We start from the raw sequence: 16,605 nt of genomic DNA on the forward strand, positions 1-16,605 counted from the left end.
CACCCCTTTCCCCACCTTCTTCCCCCTCTGAACTGACACTCTCCCAAGCACAAGCTCAATTTCAACGACAACTCAATCTCTTGATGGAACGAGTTGACAAGCTTGAACATCAAACGCAGGAATGCCTAATTCAGATAGAGACTCAGAATGCGCTACTAATAGAAAAGATCAACACACTCCCAGTCTTCCAATCGCCCGAGGAAACAACCGTCCTCATCGATCGAAAAATCACAGAGGCCCAAACCACAACGACCAACCTCATCCTCCGAATAGAGGACGCCCTCACCACACGAACAAAGGCAATCGAACAACAAATCACGGCCATGAACTCAGCGCTCGTGAACCTTACGAAACAAGTCTCGGACCTCTCAAGTCGAGAACATACACCATACCCAAAGAAACAGAAGACCTACCCTCAACGAGACGTGGAAATGGCAGCAACTCTTGATGCACTCCAACATGAATAATAATCCGCAAGCCATACAACGTCCCTTAACCATATGGCAATGGAATTGTCGTTCATTTCAAAGCAAGCGTATCTCCCTCTTACATCTCAGTCAGGACAAAAAACCAGATGTCATTGCCCTCCAAGAAGTTGATACCGCCCTTGTCACCCTACGGGATTACGAAACACACGTCTCACCAGCCTCCCCTCGCACGGCAATCCTGGTGGCACGCCATCTCACCGCGCAGATTATCGACATTCACTCCCAAATTGGCCATACATTTATAGAAATTCTTCCTACACACTAAGAAAAAAAGGAGTCCCTGTGACCCTCTTTGGGGGGTATTTACTTGCCACAGATTTGACTCTTCATCGACCCCTTTCGCAGAGTCACGCTACTCTTATTGAAAGGGGGTCACACGGACCCCGTCGCAGTAGTCACAGTAGAATATGGGTGACTACCTCCTTAGAGTCAGCACTGACTGCCACGAAAGAAAAAAGAGAGTCACGGGACCCCTGCCTGATGATCATCGCGACCCTGTAACAAGAGTTGTGAGGACGCCCCCTTTTAAAGAGTCCCGTGATGCTTATGGCGACAGAGTCGTGGAAGTGTATGGGTGACCTTCCCAGAGATGGTCAGTAATACTGCTGGTGGAATCATTGCAGTACACGTGCAAGTGCAATTTTAGCCCACATGCATGCAGCTTCATGAGCAGTTTCATACAAGTATAGCAAAGCAAACCAAAAGTATTTGAAAATTATTTTATTAAAGACGAAAGTGATACACATTTGAATGAAAAGCCAGCTTAGGGTATCACAGCTGTTTTAAACCACAAAATAACCAGCAAATAGCCTAAAAATACAGATACACTAAGCATGTTTTACTGCTTGCTATGGCTTGTCACAACGCAGGTTTGCTAGACTAACAGGCATGATATTAAATCACAAAAACAAGTTTTGTGTTAACCAGCTTTGCATACCTGCTGGTGCAAGGTTAAACTGGTGTGGAAATAAACTGCAATAATTTTTAAAGGCTTCTTTCCTTGTTGCTGTTTTTCTAAGGCAGACTTCTTACACAAGTCCATGAAGTCAATCCAGAAATCTTCACAAGCCGTGCACAAGCGTTGCAAGGTGTCCTCGGGTCCTGGCGTCTCGGACCAGGCCTTGTCTCGGACCTGCCAGAAATATCAATGAAAAGAAATTGAACGATAAGACAAAAGAAAAATGAAATTGTAGCCAGCACAGTAAAATCATCAACAACAGGCTAACTGCCCAGTGCCTGACAAAAGAGAGGGCGAGGAGCACACCTCTTGCCATTACATTTCCTTGCTTCACCATTTGGCTTTTGTTATGAAATGTTTTGTATGAGGGAACATATGTATAATGTATGAAGTCACATATGGACACCCCAGAAATGCAAAGGCTTCAAAAATTATTGCATCCATAAAGAGGATCTGAAAGCTCCAGGGAGGGAGACTAAGAATTTATGAGTGCAAAAGGCTGCTACTCCCCCCTTTTGATGGTATGAAAATATCTATGTAAAGCTTAAAGGCAGCACGAGTAACAAAGCAGTAAGTGAACTGAGACACCTGCTGCACAAAGGGCATGCTCCACACTGCAAAACACTGGAGGGGTACAAAGTCTCACTCAACCTGTTCAGTAAAAAGCATGAGGCAAGTTGGTACATAGTTCTTAAAAAGTCGAGTCCATAGCACATGACAAAGAAGATGATAGGACAAGCACTTGCTTGCAACTAAGTTTATTGAGTGCATCGTCTAAAATGACACCCTTTAATAGTGGGCCGCACAATGGTAACAAAGGAATCATAGTGAAGTTTCTAAATATTCAAGCTCATTGCAATACAGGTTCACTGTGCTCCTGTTTTTTATGTAATAAACATCTAAAAGCTCCCAAATCAGTGCTTTAGCTTCTTTGCAGAAGTCAAACTTGGCCCAAGAAAGGCTTGTACTTGCATGATTCGCAATGAGTGGGTACATGCAAAACGCCAAGGGACAAATTGGATACATCGACTTTCCAGATGGGGACGACACATCATAGATTCCCCCCATTCCCTGGGCAAAAACCGCTGGGTGTGCTGCTTGTTGCGCTTTTCTTTTGCTTTTAGGCTTGATAGCAATTTGCCTGAACCTTCTATCTACGCTTCACTGATTAACTTTGACGCTTTTTTAAAGTTATTCGATACGCTGACTATATTTTCTACTCTGCATGCAATGTCTGCACCCCGTTTCGTTTTTTCCTTCAACAGTTTTTAGCTTAAGTGAAAGCATGAAGCACTAAATAATGCTTACAGTTGTAGTTATCTAGATCAGACTTATTACTGATGGAAAAGAAACCTAAGTTGTCAGTACAAAGGGCACCACTGCCTTGTTACGTGCCTCGGTTTCTTCATGTTTTTAGTGGCCACAAGAAAAAATTTTAAACCACTTGTCTATTTGAATTATTGTCAACGCGTTTAGTTTCTGTACCCTGATTTTTTAACTTCTCATATAATTAAATTTGGCACAAAACTTGTTCCAAAGTTTCTAATTCCCTGGATGGGCTTTTCTGCACGAGTTGTGAGCGATGCAGTAAAGCTGACACTACAGCCTTGATGGGACATGCCACAATAATTAGTTTCCCTATCCCAATTTATTGACTTTGGATGTCCAATCGAACTTCTCATGCACAAGAGGGGCTTCTCTGCACAAATTCAGAGTCATGCAGTAAAGCTGACACCAGCGTTGATTTCAACTCTTTTGTTACCGCAGAAAATTGACCAGTTTTTATGGCTCTAAGAAAACATTTCTTTTTGCTAAATGTGTTGGTTAGGCACATAGTGCAGTGGCAAAAATGCGGATGATTCAACGCCCTTGCTAGCACCAGTTGTGTAATGTTTGCATAAATAATGATCGCATAAAAAAAAAACCCAAATCAAAATTTTGTCACCGTAAAGAAAAATGAAAAAAAAAAAGTTGTGTATAACAAACCACCAATAGTGGAAAAAATTTAGAATACGCTTGTGAAGGTTTACATTAAAAAATCCTGTCCAAGAAAAAATTCACTAGTGAAAATTAATTTGTCCCCGTGGTGCCCACATGGTGCTTGCACGCATGGTGCCCGCGTCTCGTGGTGAAGCCGAACATTCATTCCAAAATACACAATTTTGGATGGTTCTCTGAAATGGTTTGATATTATTAGGGGTCCAACTTAGTCCCCACGTGATGTAAAAACATCTTATTAAGGACTACAGCAAGCACCAGATTCACGGCAAGCAAGAGATGCCAAAAAATCCACTTGGAATTTAAAACCAATCTCAGTGGTGCATTTTTGTTGACATTCTGATCATCACTTATCTACCAGAACTTCCACTTGCGGTTTATTGTCGTCTTCTGACTCGCTATGGTAGCCCTGCTTGCAGGAATAACTTGCGATGCACTAGAATTGTGCCCAGCAAGCTTTCACACGGCGAAAAGAGTGCTGCCTAACATTTTCAAAAAGGCACCATATCAAACCTTTTGGAGACTGCCAGAATAGACAGTCGCAGTAAGAAGCAACACTAGACCTCCAAAAATAGCCTCGTAATAACAAAACTGGCCAGTGAACAGCTGGCAGTGTTCAAGGCTGATTGGAAATCTCTACTTGTCTGAGCTGATATCCGATGACTTGGTGTTATTTTTTGAGTTTCAGCTGGAGCTGTTATCGCAAAAGTAGGGCATGAGTGAAGCGATATCACAAAAGGCGTTCTTTTTTCGAGGAATAGTAGAGGGCGACGGGGGTGCTATGGCCAATCGGCTTGAAGTTGGGTAACTGCGTAGTAGCACGAAATATTAGGTTTGCAACACACAAACAGAATGAAAACTGCTCGATTCGCAGCCGCGGCGGCCGCTTTTCTGATGGAGGCGAAAAGCAAAAACGCCCGTGTGTACGAGATTTCGGCGCACGTTAAAGATCCCCAAGGTGGTCAAAATTAATCCGGAGCCCTCCACTACGGCGCGCCTCATCGCCTGCGTTGCGTCGGCGCGTTAAACCCTACAATCAATCAATCAAAATGAAAACTGCTGGAAAGTGGCTCAAAATGCCAGGTCCACTTGATACACATGCGGGGAACCTTCAGAAATAAGCTTTCACAAAATAAAACGACCCTTTCTTTGAACCAAAGCTCAGTAGTGGAAAGCTGGTGTCATTTCCAGGTAATTATCATCTGTCACTGCCATCGGATTGCAAAACTGGCAAAATGATTTGGTATTTGGCTTGCTGGAAGACTTTTGGTCAAGAAAATTCCATGGTAATGCAGCATGACCACGAGTCGCATGCTTTTTTATCAAGCGCAGCAGCAACGCTCCCTTCTGAGAAACATACACACCTCACCTTGCAAAAAACTGCCGAAAATCTCAAGGTTGCCTAAACGTGTAGTGTCTAGACTAACCACCGTGGTACATGAGAAACAACTACAACATCACAAAATCGGCAATATAAAGCACCGATCACCGATCATCAATGCTGTATATTCCTGATATCCATGTTGTCATTTCTCTTGCAACTAACGCATCCCACTGGTTAGTCTAGGCACTGCAGTTTTAGAATCAGTTCTAATTTTCCTGTTCTGGCTACACTGAAATTTCTGACGGTGTTTTTGAGGGTTGAGCAGCATGTGTTGTTTCGATAGGTGCCATGGCTGCTGCGCTATACAAAAAAGGATGTCACTTGTGGTTACGCTGCATTACCATTAGATTTTTTGATCAAATGGCTCACAGAAGTCAAGTATCAAATGATGTCGTCAGCTTTGCAATCCGACTGCGTTTAAAGGTGAGAACTACCAGAAAATGACACCAGGTATGCACTAGTGAGCTTTGGTTTAGAGGACAGGTAGCTTTTTTTCAGTCAAAGTATTCGTGGATGTCTCCGCATGTCTGACAAGTGCACTTAGCATTTTCAGCCCTTTTCCTGTCATTTGTTTCATTTCTGCATTGCGCAATTTATATTTGGCACTACTAGACAGAGAACTTCAACCCGATTTGCCTTAACGCCTTCGTTGCCCACTACTTTTCCTCAAAAAAAGCATGCCGTTTGTGATTTCACTTCACCCATGCCTTACTTGTGCAATAAGAGTTCCAGTTGAAAGTCAATTGATAACCTCAAGTCATCGGACATCAGTTAAGGCAAGGAGAGAGAGCTTAAAATTGGCTTCAGTTTTGATTCTGTACGAGGATATTTTCGGAGGTCTAGAGTTGCTCCTCAGTAGAACTACATATTCTGACAGTCTGCCACAAGTTTGGTATTGTTTGTTTTCTAAAATGTTAGGTGGAGGTGCAATGCAGGAGGCTCATAGAGCTGAACGCATTTTTCATTTGTCACGCAACAGTTACTCGGGGATAGCTAGCTGGGCACTGCTCCAGTGCATCGCACCTCATTCCTGAAAGCAGGGTTAGAAAAGTGAGCCAGAAGATTATAACAACCAGCAAGTGAAAGCTTCAACAGGTGCATGATAGTAAACTGACAGTGAACGAGTTTTGTTTTCAGCCCCAAGCAGTTTTTGTCCTATCCCGAATTTTTACCTTACCATTAATGCGATGTCAACCATTGACAAGATGTTTCTACATCATGTGGGGACAAATAGTGCCTCTAATAATGCCAAACCACCCGATTTTTTTCAGTAAACTATCCGAAATTGCATATTTTGAAACAGAGGTAGGGCTTCACTGCAGAACGAGGGCACCACACATGGTAACATGTTTTTCATATCTGACAAATTGTACTGGGCAACTAAACTTTTTTCCAAGATGTGTTTTTTATGTTTGGCAAAAATTATACTCCAAACTTTTTAAACTATTTGCGAACTGATATACACAACTTATCCATATTTGCAACGTTTGGCCAAAAACTGATTTTGTTAATTTGCGAATCTGCTCTTGTTGGAAAGGGCATCGAATAATCTGCATTTAGAGCTGATGCAGAATGTGCCTAATCAATATGTTTACACAAAAATGCTTTGTTAGACCCCAAAAATTGGTAGACTTTCTGCGATAAAAAGAAAGTTACCGCCCTGTCTGCGTGCCATATTCCGAAGTCTATTTTTAGCAGATACCAGCGTCAATGCCAGAAGTAGTGTACTTAGCGAGCATCGCAATGCATACGGCAGCTTCTGGATTTTCGGGCCGTCTCGAGCGTTTTGATGTTCGGGACAGGTTTTAGTAGTAGGAAGCATCGCTTCGTTCACAGAAAAAGAATTACCTTTAAACTCTAGCTTTAATCAGCTGTCATGAGACAAATTCAACCAAGCTATTTTTCTTAGAAAACTGTTACTAAAGACAACTGTTTTTCTAGTGGCTCATTTTATTCATGACTATGTTGGCTGAAGTTGTTGAAATTGCAACTGTGTGAGAGCTTTTTATGAGTTGAATATGGGAGCTTTAACCTAATTGCTTGTAGTATTAGCACGACTAGGCCGATCTGGAAGACCATTTCGTGAGAAACGAGCGTTATCACTGCCAAAATAGCTTAAAAATACAAAACCCACCCACACATGAAGATATTCATTGATGCCAGGGTCCGTATGGGAAATTTAGGAGGTGTGTCACGGTGTCACAGTGGTGGCGTGGTTATCAGACCAGGTAGTTGTTTTGAAGGTTGGTAGCTAGTAGCTCACAATATGCCTTTTTTGTCTGCTTCTTCGGGTTTTTGTTTTGGAAGATTATTCGGAGCGAGATATAGAGAAATCGATAGATGATTTTTGAAGACTGGGAACGATTCCAAGAAATTTAAGCAATTTCGCTGACACAACCGTTTTTCTAAAAATTCTAAAACCACACAAAGAAGCAACACTCAGTTTTTCCAAAGCTCCTGCGAAGTGATTTCATTAAAAGTAATTACTGCTGTACTCACCAGTGGTTCTCTGAAGGCTTCGACACCACTTCGAAACAGGCCGCAGGACAGTGTATCCACCCCTCTTGCATCTAATGATAAAAAAAATACATATCACTGACATGGAATTTAATAAGATATGGGGGACCAACAAAAGAGTATAGAGGAGGCCATAAGGAAAAATATCCACAGGGCTCCAGCTTAACAAATGCAATGTGGTAATTGCTACGTTCCTCATATTTTCACGGTGTATTAACAATTGCTTTATTATCAGGGTCTCTACTTCCGCACTACTTTCATTTAGCAGTATTAGAAGTGGAACTGGATTACAAGTTTGTGAAAAATGCGGAATTGCTGTAAACACACAGATGACAACGTCAGCACTGTTTCTGCAGCAAGCAAGGAATAACACATGCAGTAAAGGGTCCATAAAGACTGAATACAGCTTTGTTTAGTTTGAAAGAACTAGCTTTTCAGTACTCACTCGGCTCCCTTCCAAGCCCGAAATACATTAGTCAGAAATACGCAAGCAACACAGAATATTTTCAAATTTCTCACTGAGGCTTTGGCATGAGAGACGCAATATGGGCTAGCACTAAAAAATGTCGACAGACAAGAGTCTTCTGCCGGCCCTGCTACATTAGAGTGGCGCTTCTCCACCACGTCCTCTTAGGTGTTTTCCTAGCATTTTCTGGGCATGTGTTCGCTTCTAAACTTCACTTCACATCAGACTACTGCCCTGGTCAATGAAGGGAGGAAAACTGCTTCTTCCTGTGTTGTGGCCCACAAAAATGATTAAACATATCAGATGTGCAATATACATAGCAAAAGTTGCCGCAAGTGAAGACAGAAGCCGCACCGCACATAGTGAACTCCGTCTGGAACTTCTATCTAGCCTGATAATTTTACTTAGATTTTGTTTCGACGGTAGGCCATATTTGGCCCCTCGCACCAATTTGAGCCCTCCGGGAAGGCGTTGTTGCACTGTTCCCTTCAAGTTTCCATTCTTCTATTGCTCCCTTTGTCAATTTCTGCTCTTAAGGCTCACCAGCCCTCCTTTTCTTCTGTCCCCTATTTTACCCTACCCCAGTCTCCTTTGCCTTTGTGCTATCGAGAATAACTGGTTTGCATGTTTTCATTTATGTTGGTTACATTGCTCACAAAACCGGAGGGTGGAAAAAAAAACTTTTCCGAACTAGTGTTTGCCGTGCTCGGCATTATTTTAGTGTAATATTGCCTTGAGGAAGCTTTGTCCACTGATCAAATCTGTCTGAATATTCAAATTCTGGTTAAGGTTTCTACAGCTGTTGTATGAAGGTTTCGACGTATTCATAGTATTTCAGGATTCCTTCACCTGCTTTTCTCAACGGAATTGGCGGTGGCCAATTTTTGGGCCAGAACGTTTCGCGTGGAATGACCCATTAGTATTATGAAGCTTTGGTTTTTTTATGTGAAGCCTTTGGTGCGTAAACAAAAAGCACAAAACTGACACAACCTCTCTGGGAATAAAAAAGAAGTGACAACAAGGTTCAATTTTTAACAATTTTCACAGCATTTTAACATCCAAAGATGCCTTCGTGCAATAACAGTAGCTAACCGTTATTTGGAATTAATTTGAAATCAACAATATTTATGCGATCTCTAGGAGAGCAAATGGTGGTTACGAGCTGAACTGAAAGAACTTAGAGACAAGTGTAATACAAACCTCCAAAAAGGCAAAGTACGCCGTGAGCATGGACATCCACAGGACTTGAGGATTAAGAGCAGCCATACCTGATAGAGCCAAAGGTGAAGGCAAAAAGTAAGGGCAGGAGCAGTTGCAACAAATGACAATTTTACACAGACGTCAACCGCACAAGCAATTCGAAGTCTCAAGGGCCAGTCCAAAGCAGGCACAAGCAAATTTTATATCCCCTGAAACCTACTACAAACCCGCTTAACCTCACACAGCCATGTCGATGAAAATCTGCAGCCCTGCAAGATTTTACCTGCTGTTATGACATGTTTCAAATGCTGAGTCTTTCCATGCCAAACAGCCAAGTGTATGGTGCTTGACACTCTAACCTTTCGGGAAAAATTAATTGTTGATGCGAAGATTCTCTTGGCCTTGCAGGAGTGTGACACGTTCACACGGAACTCGGGAGAAAGGGAACAGAATGAGTTACAATGGCGAACGGTGAAAGGGAAACTTAGCACCAAACAAGGACACAAGGGTCAACGTGCAGCCCCCGAAATCCAGTTCAAGCGAAGAGAAAAACGGAAATGCTCTCACCAACACGAGAAGCCCCATTCAGCGATGTGTGCCGCGGGTCATTGTTGGTCCAGGTTGCAGCAGAGCATTGGCCCCCGAATGCATGTACTGCTCGGACAAAGAAGCACCACGCCCTGCGTGGCAGGTGTGGTGATCCATCCTGGGCCGTGGCCACCAACCGCGGCCAGGTGTAGAACCGAGCCCGGTTGTCTGCAAGCCAACTCGCTCGTCTGGAACCTCTGGTACACAGAATCCGCAGGCCCATCTCCAGTCCTGGTTAGCTCACCAGCTTCAGAGTCCTCTGGTTCCGCGATCGGCCTCCACCCGAACCTTGTTCCTTGCTTGAGCACCTCCTCCTTAATTAATGTAGACAAGCTGATGTGTTTATGGCTCTGAAATACAGTACATACAACATATAACGAGAGGGAAGATGAAGACTTGGTTGCTGGCTAGTTGAAAGACTGCGCAAAAGATGAGGGTGACAGGAAGAACGCTGAAGCATGTCTACTTGTGCAACACTGGTCTGCACGCTGGAGTAATGCCCAAGTGACAACATGTCTGGCAGACAATAATGATGCAAACAGGCGACTCACTAAATACAGAAAGTACACTCTGAGTGTGTGATCAGGACATGTAATATTTTGCACAGCTTTATGTCGGGCTAATTGGTGAAGGAAAATTGCTCTTGTTACGATCACAGAGACGGGCACAAGACAAACGTCCGCTTTCACGAGAAGATGGCGCCGTCTACTCGTGAAATTGTACGTAGTTTTCTTGTGTCCGTCTATGTGATCATAAAAAGCACAACCTACCTTCAAAAGAATATTTAGCATGCTCCAGGCTTCTTTTGATGCCTATATTAAAGGATTCATTTTGCATTGGGGCCTATTTTCTTTACCTGCAAATATCGCGCGAACGTGACAATACATGCCAATATGCCATTCATAATGGCTTTTCCCCATAAAAAGGACACTAAACGGTCCCAACAAGTTTGCCTATACGGGCAGACCAGTGTTAAAAATGACGCTGCACCAAAGGGTTCAAAACGATTTACACGCCCCATGTACTGTTTTTTTTTGTAGTTCGGTTTGTTATTTCACGAAACGTCAAAGAAGAAAACTACAGAATAAAAAGGGAACACTTGACACACTTTTGAATAGCCTGCCATTGCAAACTAGCGCCGTGTATTACAGAATTGTACCGCTCCGCCCAACAGTCAAATGGTTTTCTGTGACCGACGGTGCAAAAAGCAGCCGTTAGACAGCGAACACAACAGTAGAGCTAGAGACAAGCTTGACGTGGGCTAATGGACGAGGGCAAAAGGAGGGTGTGCTGAAGAATACGGACGGCATGAACAAGTTAGAACAGGCGCCTCGTAGGCGCTGTAAAATACCCCTCCTCCCCACACACACACCCCGAGACTTAATTCCCTGCGAGGCCACATGTCCGCCTTTCACCTCCAATTTCCACGTATATGAATTCTGTGCCCCTGTGAACTCTACGTGAACTCAAAGACGGGCTTCGTCATTAGCTCGTGAAGCTTCGCAACGTCAGGCGTTGTGGAACTGCCGTACTCGCTCGCTGGCGCGCGGCCCGAACTCTCTCTCCGTGTCCTGCATTTGCATACTATTTTCTCCCCCTTGCACATTGCAAATTCTCATCTGTTTAACTACATTTCCTGCGTCCTCACCTCTTGCCAACTTTTTTTTCCCGACAACGCCGCCAGCACACGGTCAACGCGTACGCTGTAGGGGCGCGTTGGCGAGCGAGTACGGCCACAGAACAGGGAGTACGGCAGTTTCACGACGCATATCGCGGCCCGCAGACCGCGAGCAGCCGCGAGGAAGGGCGGTCGCGGCGGCGGCAGCCGGTCTCGCGAGCGCGATAGCTTAGAACAGTCTCAAATAGGGAGGAGGGGGCGAAGGAGAGATTTCACAATGCTTACGAGGCGCCAGGCAGCAAGCAAACAAGCACAGCATATGCAACTTTTTCGGCATGTGTCCGGAAAGCTAACCGAGACAACTATTTCACTTGGTATGATTAGCAGGGGCAGTACTCACGTGAAAAAACACGATGACACAGCCTTTGTTCCGGCTTCGCATTCAACCGTAGCACGCCGTCGACTTGCCGAACTGAAGAACTCTAGTAGACGATTTCAGGCGGTGCGCAATGAATTCCGCACAGCAAATTTCATACCGGTGTCACGCCGTTTCCATTCCGCAGCGGTTTTGATACGCGAATTCGACAAAAATGCGTCAACTCGCCCCGCTGCCTTCGCGCCACTCACTGGCTTACTCTACTTGGCTCGCAGTGGATTCTATTGATTCGCGTTGTCTAAAATATTTGCATTTGTATTCTTGTTATTGAGTTTTAAAGCAAACGCTAGACAAAATAAATCTGGTTCTGGCAGCAACTTTTTATATATGTACGTTTTACGTAATGTACAGAAGTTTTTATAAAACGAACGCAAATCAGTCACGTGACTACTTCGCGGCTTTTTTAAACGCACTAAAAGAGGCGACGCTCGCACACAGGTTCAAATATATAATAATTGTGAGCAACATGCATTAATCATTTAAATAAAAAGATTGTCGCAATATGAAGTAGTTTTTATTGAATAAAAGCAACTACAAGTAAGGATTTGAATGACTAACACTTGAATTCTGCTTTTTGGTCGGGCAGCTTGGTGTAAGTTTACACGACATCTGAACCCAGAGCTCTGTACGCGCGCAAGTGCGATGCCTTACATCGATATGTACTTAATGTACAAAATTACTAGTGGCACATGAAGCAGTGAACATACTGCTTAATTGGTAAAACGCGAATGAGAATAACATCTGCAGTAAAGTAGGCTTTGTTGCACGACAACGAAGCTTTGCAAGAAAGCAGGCACGCAACATCGTGCATAGAGAGGCTGAATTGTAGAGCGGCAGAATTGTGGCGCAAAAGCTAGTTACGTACACGCCACACGTCCTGATATTCTCCCGCCTATTTTGTAGGGTTCCTGAGAAGGCCATTTAGTTGCGTAGCAATATATATTACGAAGCATAGTTTTATTCGTGTTCTTATTCGCAGAGCGTTATCCGGTGCACAGTTGGCAATGTTTTTAACGTAAAAAATAGACCACCCATTTAAATCATATACAGAAGCAATGTCAATCCTACTTTCTGCTTATTTCATCAACATTGAACAGCATTGCAGTAAAGACTTTAATTCGTATATATTAAGTATATTGTGTTATTGCTACATGTGGTTTCTATGCAATGTTAAAATATTTGCTAGTCTTTGCGCACTTTAGCATTTCCATTCGCCCAGAGTTACCGACAATTGTAAGAACAAAATAATTTGGCTACCACAGGTATGGTATGTATTGTAGATGATTGCTTTCTGATACGACATATTCAAAAATATTGTTAAAGTGAACCTCTCTATGCCCACTCATGGCGCTTTTACGGCTGTACGCACTGCAGGAAAGCCAGCTTTATCAAATGGGAGGGCTTACGGTGGTGATGATGATGATAAACTCAGCGCAGGAAAGCCAACTTTAAACAATGGGAGGGCAAATTGTGGTGTCGTTGATAAAACGCGAAGTAGGAAAGCCAACTTTACAAATTTGGAGGGCACATATTGAAAAAGAATAATAAGAAGACGAAGAGGAGCAGGATGAAAAAGGCGAAGCTTTCTCCAATACAAATGAAAAGTCCACACTCCTATCCGCCAAAGTCCAAATCAATGACAACACTGAGCTAACCGAAGCAGCATATTCAGATGACCCAATTACACTCTAAAAATCATAATCACCCCATTAGCTTAGCTCAGCACTTTGCATTGTGGACTTTGCGTTTGTATCGTAGAAAGCTTGGCGTTTCAACCTTGTGTGTTCCATAAACAGCGTTATATTTTTTATGCTTTACAGTCCTAGATAATCAAATTTTGTATCGTTTGCGCAGAAGCGGACAAAGTCACGGGACACACACCTGTGTGCCCTTACTTTTCATGTTTTTGTATCTGCGCCACTAAATCTTGCAATACGGTAGCAACAAACCTAAGTATCACTGTGGAAATTCAATCAGTCAATAAATATATGCTAAAAATGCTGTTGACCCGTGACTCCCATTGCAAAGTGCAAGGGTCCCGTGACCCCTCCCTGTTTTAAAGAGGGTCGTGGAGCGTAAAAGAGAGTCTTAGTAGAGTCTAAGGGAGTCATTGCAGCGACGACTCCCTTTGGACTCTCTTTTTTTTTAGAGTGTACTTCGCCTACCACGCCTAGTCCCCTCGCGGGAAGGTGGGGTAATTTCTTCCCTTCGTCGAGTTAATGGCCTTCCTCTTCTTCTAGACCCATCTCTGGTTCTCCATTTTGTTACCCTGGTGATCCACCGGTTGTCAGTTGGTCTCACGGTTAAAATTGCGAGGTTGAGGACTGCCCTATATGCTATCCTGGTGATGGTGTTTTATTCTCTTCGGTGCGGGAAAATTTGTGGTACGATGGTAAGCTCTGCAATATCAAGCTCGTGATCAGTGACTCTTAGAGTCTTACCGTTTCTTTCTTTCCTGCTCTTTTCTAGGTTAGACGTTTTATAATGTGGGTGATTGGTTACAGATTTTCTTTTTTTCGGTGATTCTGAGCTCGGTTCTGCCACGTCACTCTAGAGCCAGCCGAGCACCCTTACGTGACTGTTCTCTGGGAGGACATCCGTACCTAACAAAACTTGTTGCTGAGCTAATTGGTACATATTTTAAGGAAGAAGAAAACGTGGCGCAAACTAGACGTCGACGAAAGAAACGAGGTAAGACATATATAGGCGCCCGTATATGTCTTACCTCGTTTCTTTCGTCTACGTCTAGTTTGCGCCCCGTTTTCTTCTTCCTTAAATAATCCGTACCTATTTTAAGGTGATCTTTACCTTGGACGCGTAGCGTCCTTCGTCGTTTGCCAAAGGGAGCTTGCAGAGGATACAGAACCACGGAAATGTTGTAACGTAGATTGAAAATTTATGTGATTATACCCTCGGAATTTATTTTAGTTCGTTTCTACTCATAATCAAGGACTTCCGTGATTTCTGAGAGACTGGCACTAATCCTTTGCCCCCGGTTTTAGTTAGCTGACCCAATGCTGGTGGCGGCATCAGTCCCTGTGAAAACTCGCCGGGGTGGCCAGTGGGTAAGGCGTCGCGCTGCCGAGCCCAAGGACGTGGGTTCGATTCCCGGCCCCGGCCGGCCGTCTTTCTGATGGAAGCCGAAAACTGTAACGCCCGTGTGTCGACACTTCTGCGCACGTTAAAGATCGCCAGGTGGTCTTAATTATTCGGGAAACTTCCTCGTAGCCCAGGTGTAGCTTCGGCTTATGTATTGCAGAAATTTTCTTTTCATCTTCCGGTGGAAAGACGCTTTGATGTAGGGGCGTCAGTTGCGGGCGTGGCTGGCGACCGAGTCTGTCGAGTAAGCTACAACGGACTTGGCGTTGAACAAACTTCACTGCGCAGGCGCAGCACCTGCTGAAAATGCGCGTCCCTTCTTTCGTCTCTGCCGTAGTTTAATTGTCCTCCTTTCCACACTTCAGTTCCCTTAATGCAGGCCAGCCCCTGAATCTTGCTGCTTCAGTTGTAGCTTACGGCTGGCAGCGATGGCGCACTTCCGTGCACACTTGATGAACCCGACTGACTGATAGCGGACGGCTAACAGGCACGGGGAAATCGAAAAATGAGCCTAATACCGCTGTCGCGTTAAAAAGACTTTTGTCGTCTTCTTTATTTCTTCGTCATCGTGTAGCCTCCGCGTTGAACGTTCACGTATGATATACCAACTCGCCCAAACCTATACCTTGCTATTCATCAACATGCTTGGCAGCGGCGACGCGCTGCGTGATAACGGCAGAGTAGCGAGCGCCGCCCAGCGTTCGCAATTCACGCGATCACTTTTTGAGACGGACGCAGCAGCTATGCGCCGCGACTGCCGTGACCGAGCAGACTGCCAGAAGGCTGTCCGCAAATAGCCATCGTCAGTGCTTCTTTTATTTCCTATCACAAAAGTCGATTTGGTTGTAGGGTTTAACACGCCGACGCAACGCAGGCGATGAGGCGCGCCGTAGTGGAGGGCTGTGGATTAACTTGACCACCTGGGGATCTTTACGTGCGCCGAAATCTCGTACACAAGGGCCTTTTCGCTTTTCGCCTCTATCAGAAAAGTGGCGCCGCGGCCTGGAATCGAACCCGCGACCTCGTTCCTATCCCAAAAACCAAACAGCTATGTATTTTAGTCAAAATAACATTGTACTACTTGGATTAGATGTTTTGCCTCAAATACGCCCAATCTTTTCGTTTTAGCGAACAATGTTGACAAGTATGAACATCGACACCAGATTAAGTAGTTTGGAAATGTTTTGCCCGTAAAGCATCTCGTTCAGGAACTCATTTACGTTTTGGCCGGGATACTCAATCGAGCGATTTAAAGCAGCCGAAGAAAGATTGTCTTTAAAACGTCCAACCAGGTGCCCTTGAGAAGGACACGTATGCACAAAACACTAGCGCTGGGATCCTAAAAATTTCCGGCCAGTGCCAATTTATTAACGTATATACGTTGTATTGGAAACCATAGAAGGTGTGGAAACATACACAGTTTCGATGTAAAACTCTTGCCAGCACCGCTAAAGCATCTTGGGCCAATTGGGGGCTCAATCTTCTCTGCTGATCAATCGATGCTTAAAATTGGCTTTTCCCCATTATTCATGTGCTTGCAGTGCACCATGGTTAAGAGGCAGCTTTGGGATCAGATGGCTGGCGGCTCAAAACCGTACGACAATCTTGCTAAGTGTGCTTCGCTTCTTAAACGAGACCTAGATCTAGTACTAGTCTCTCACTTCCCTCAAATGTTGTCTATATCCTTCGTACTCCAGAAGGGTTTCCTGAAGGGCCAGTGGGTACATTGTACTACGAAGAAAAAACAGCGCAAAAGACAGGACGAAGGGAAGACAACAAACCACAGGCGCCGACGAACAAGTGGGCGCTTTATTGCAACACAAACATATATATATATATATATATATATATAC

The 16,605-nt window shown here is 44.1% G+C and overlaps 1 protein-coding gene across 2 annotated transcripts; it reads right to left on the minus strand.

The window, feature by feature from the left end:
• Positions 1 to 1,193: 1,193 nt before the first annotated feature.
• On the minus strand, positions 1,194 to 13,796 carry LOC144151936 (uncharacterized). Of its 2 annotated transcripts, none has more exons than XM_077683128.1 (6): positions 11,618 to 13,796; positions 9,844 to 9,913; positions 9,579 to 9,767; positions 9,012 to 9,079; positions 7,328 to 7,398; positions 1,194 to 1,620 (listed from the first exon to the last, which is right to left on the minus strand). In XM_077683128.1, the coding sequence occupies exons 1-6, from the start codon at positions 11,657 to 11,659 to the stop codon at positions 1,503 to 1,505; spliced, it is 558 nt and encodes a 185-aa protein (XP_077539254.1). In that variant the 5' UTR covers positions 11,660 to 13,796; the 3' UTR covers positions 1,194 to 1,502. The 2 variants fall into 2 exon arrangements, with proteins under 2 accessions (XP_077539254.1, XP_077539244.1); XM_077683118.1 differs by having other exon boundaries at positions 9,844 to 9,949; positions 11,618 to 12,781.
• Between the last annotated feature and the right edge of the window lie 2,809 nt (positions 13,797 to 16,605).

This window comes from Haemaphysalis longicornis, unplaced genomic scaffold (genome assembly GCF_048455015.1).
Source record: "Haemaphysalis longicornis isolate Haplotype H1 unplaced genomic scaffold, Haemaphysalis longicornis Haplotype H1 scaffold_1, whole genome shotgun sequence".
Taxonomy (NCBI): domain Eukaryota; kingdom Metazoa; phylum Arthropoda; class Arachnida; order Ixodida; family Ixodidae; genus Haemaphysalis; species Haemaphysalis longicornis.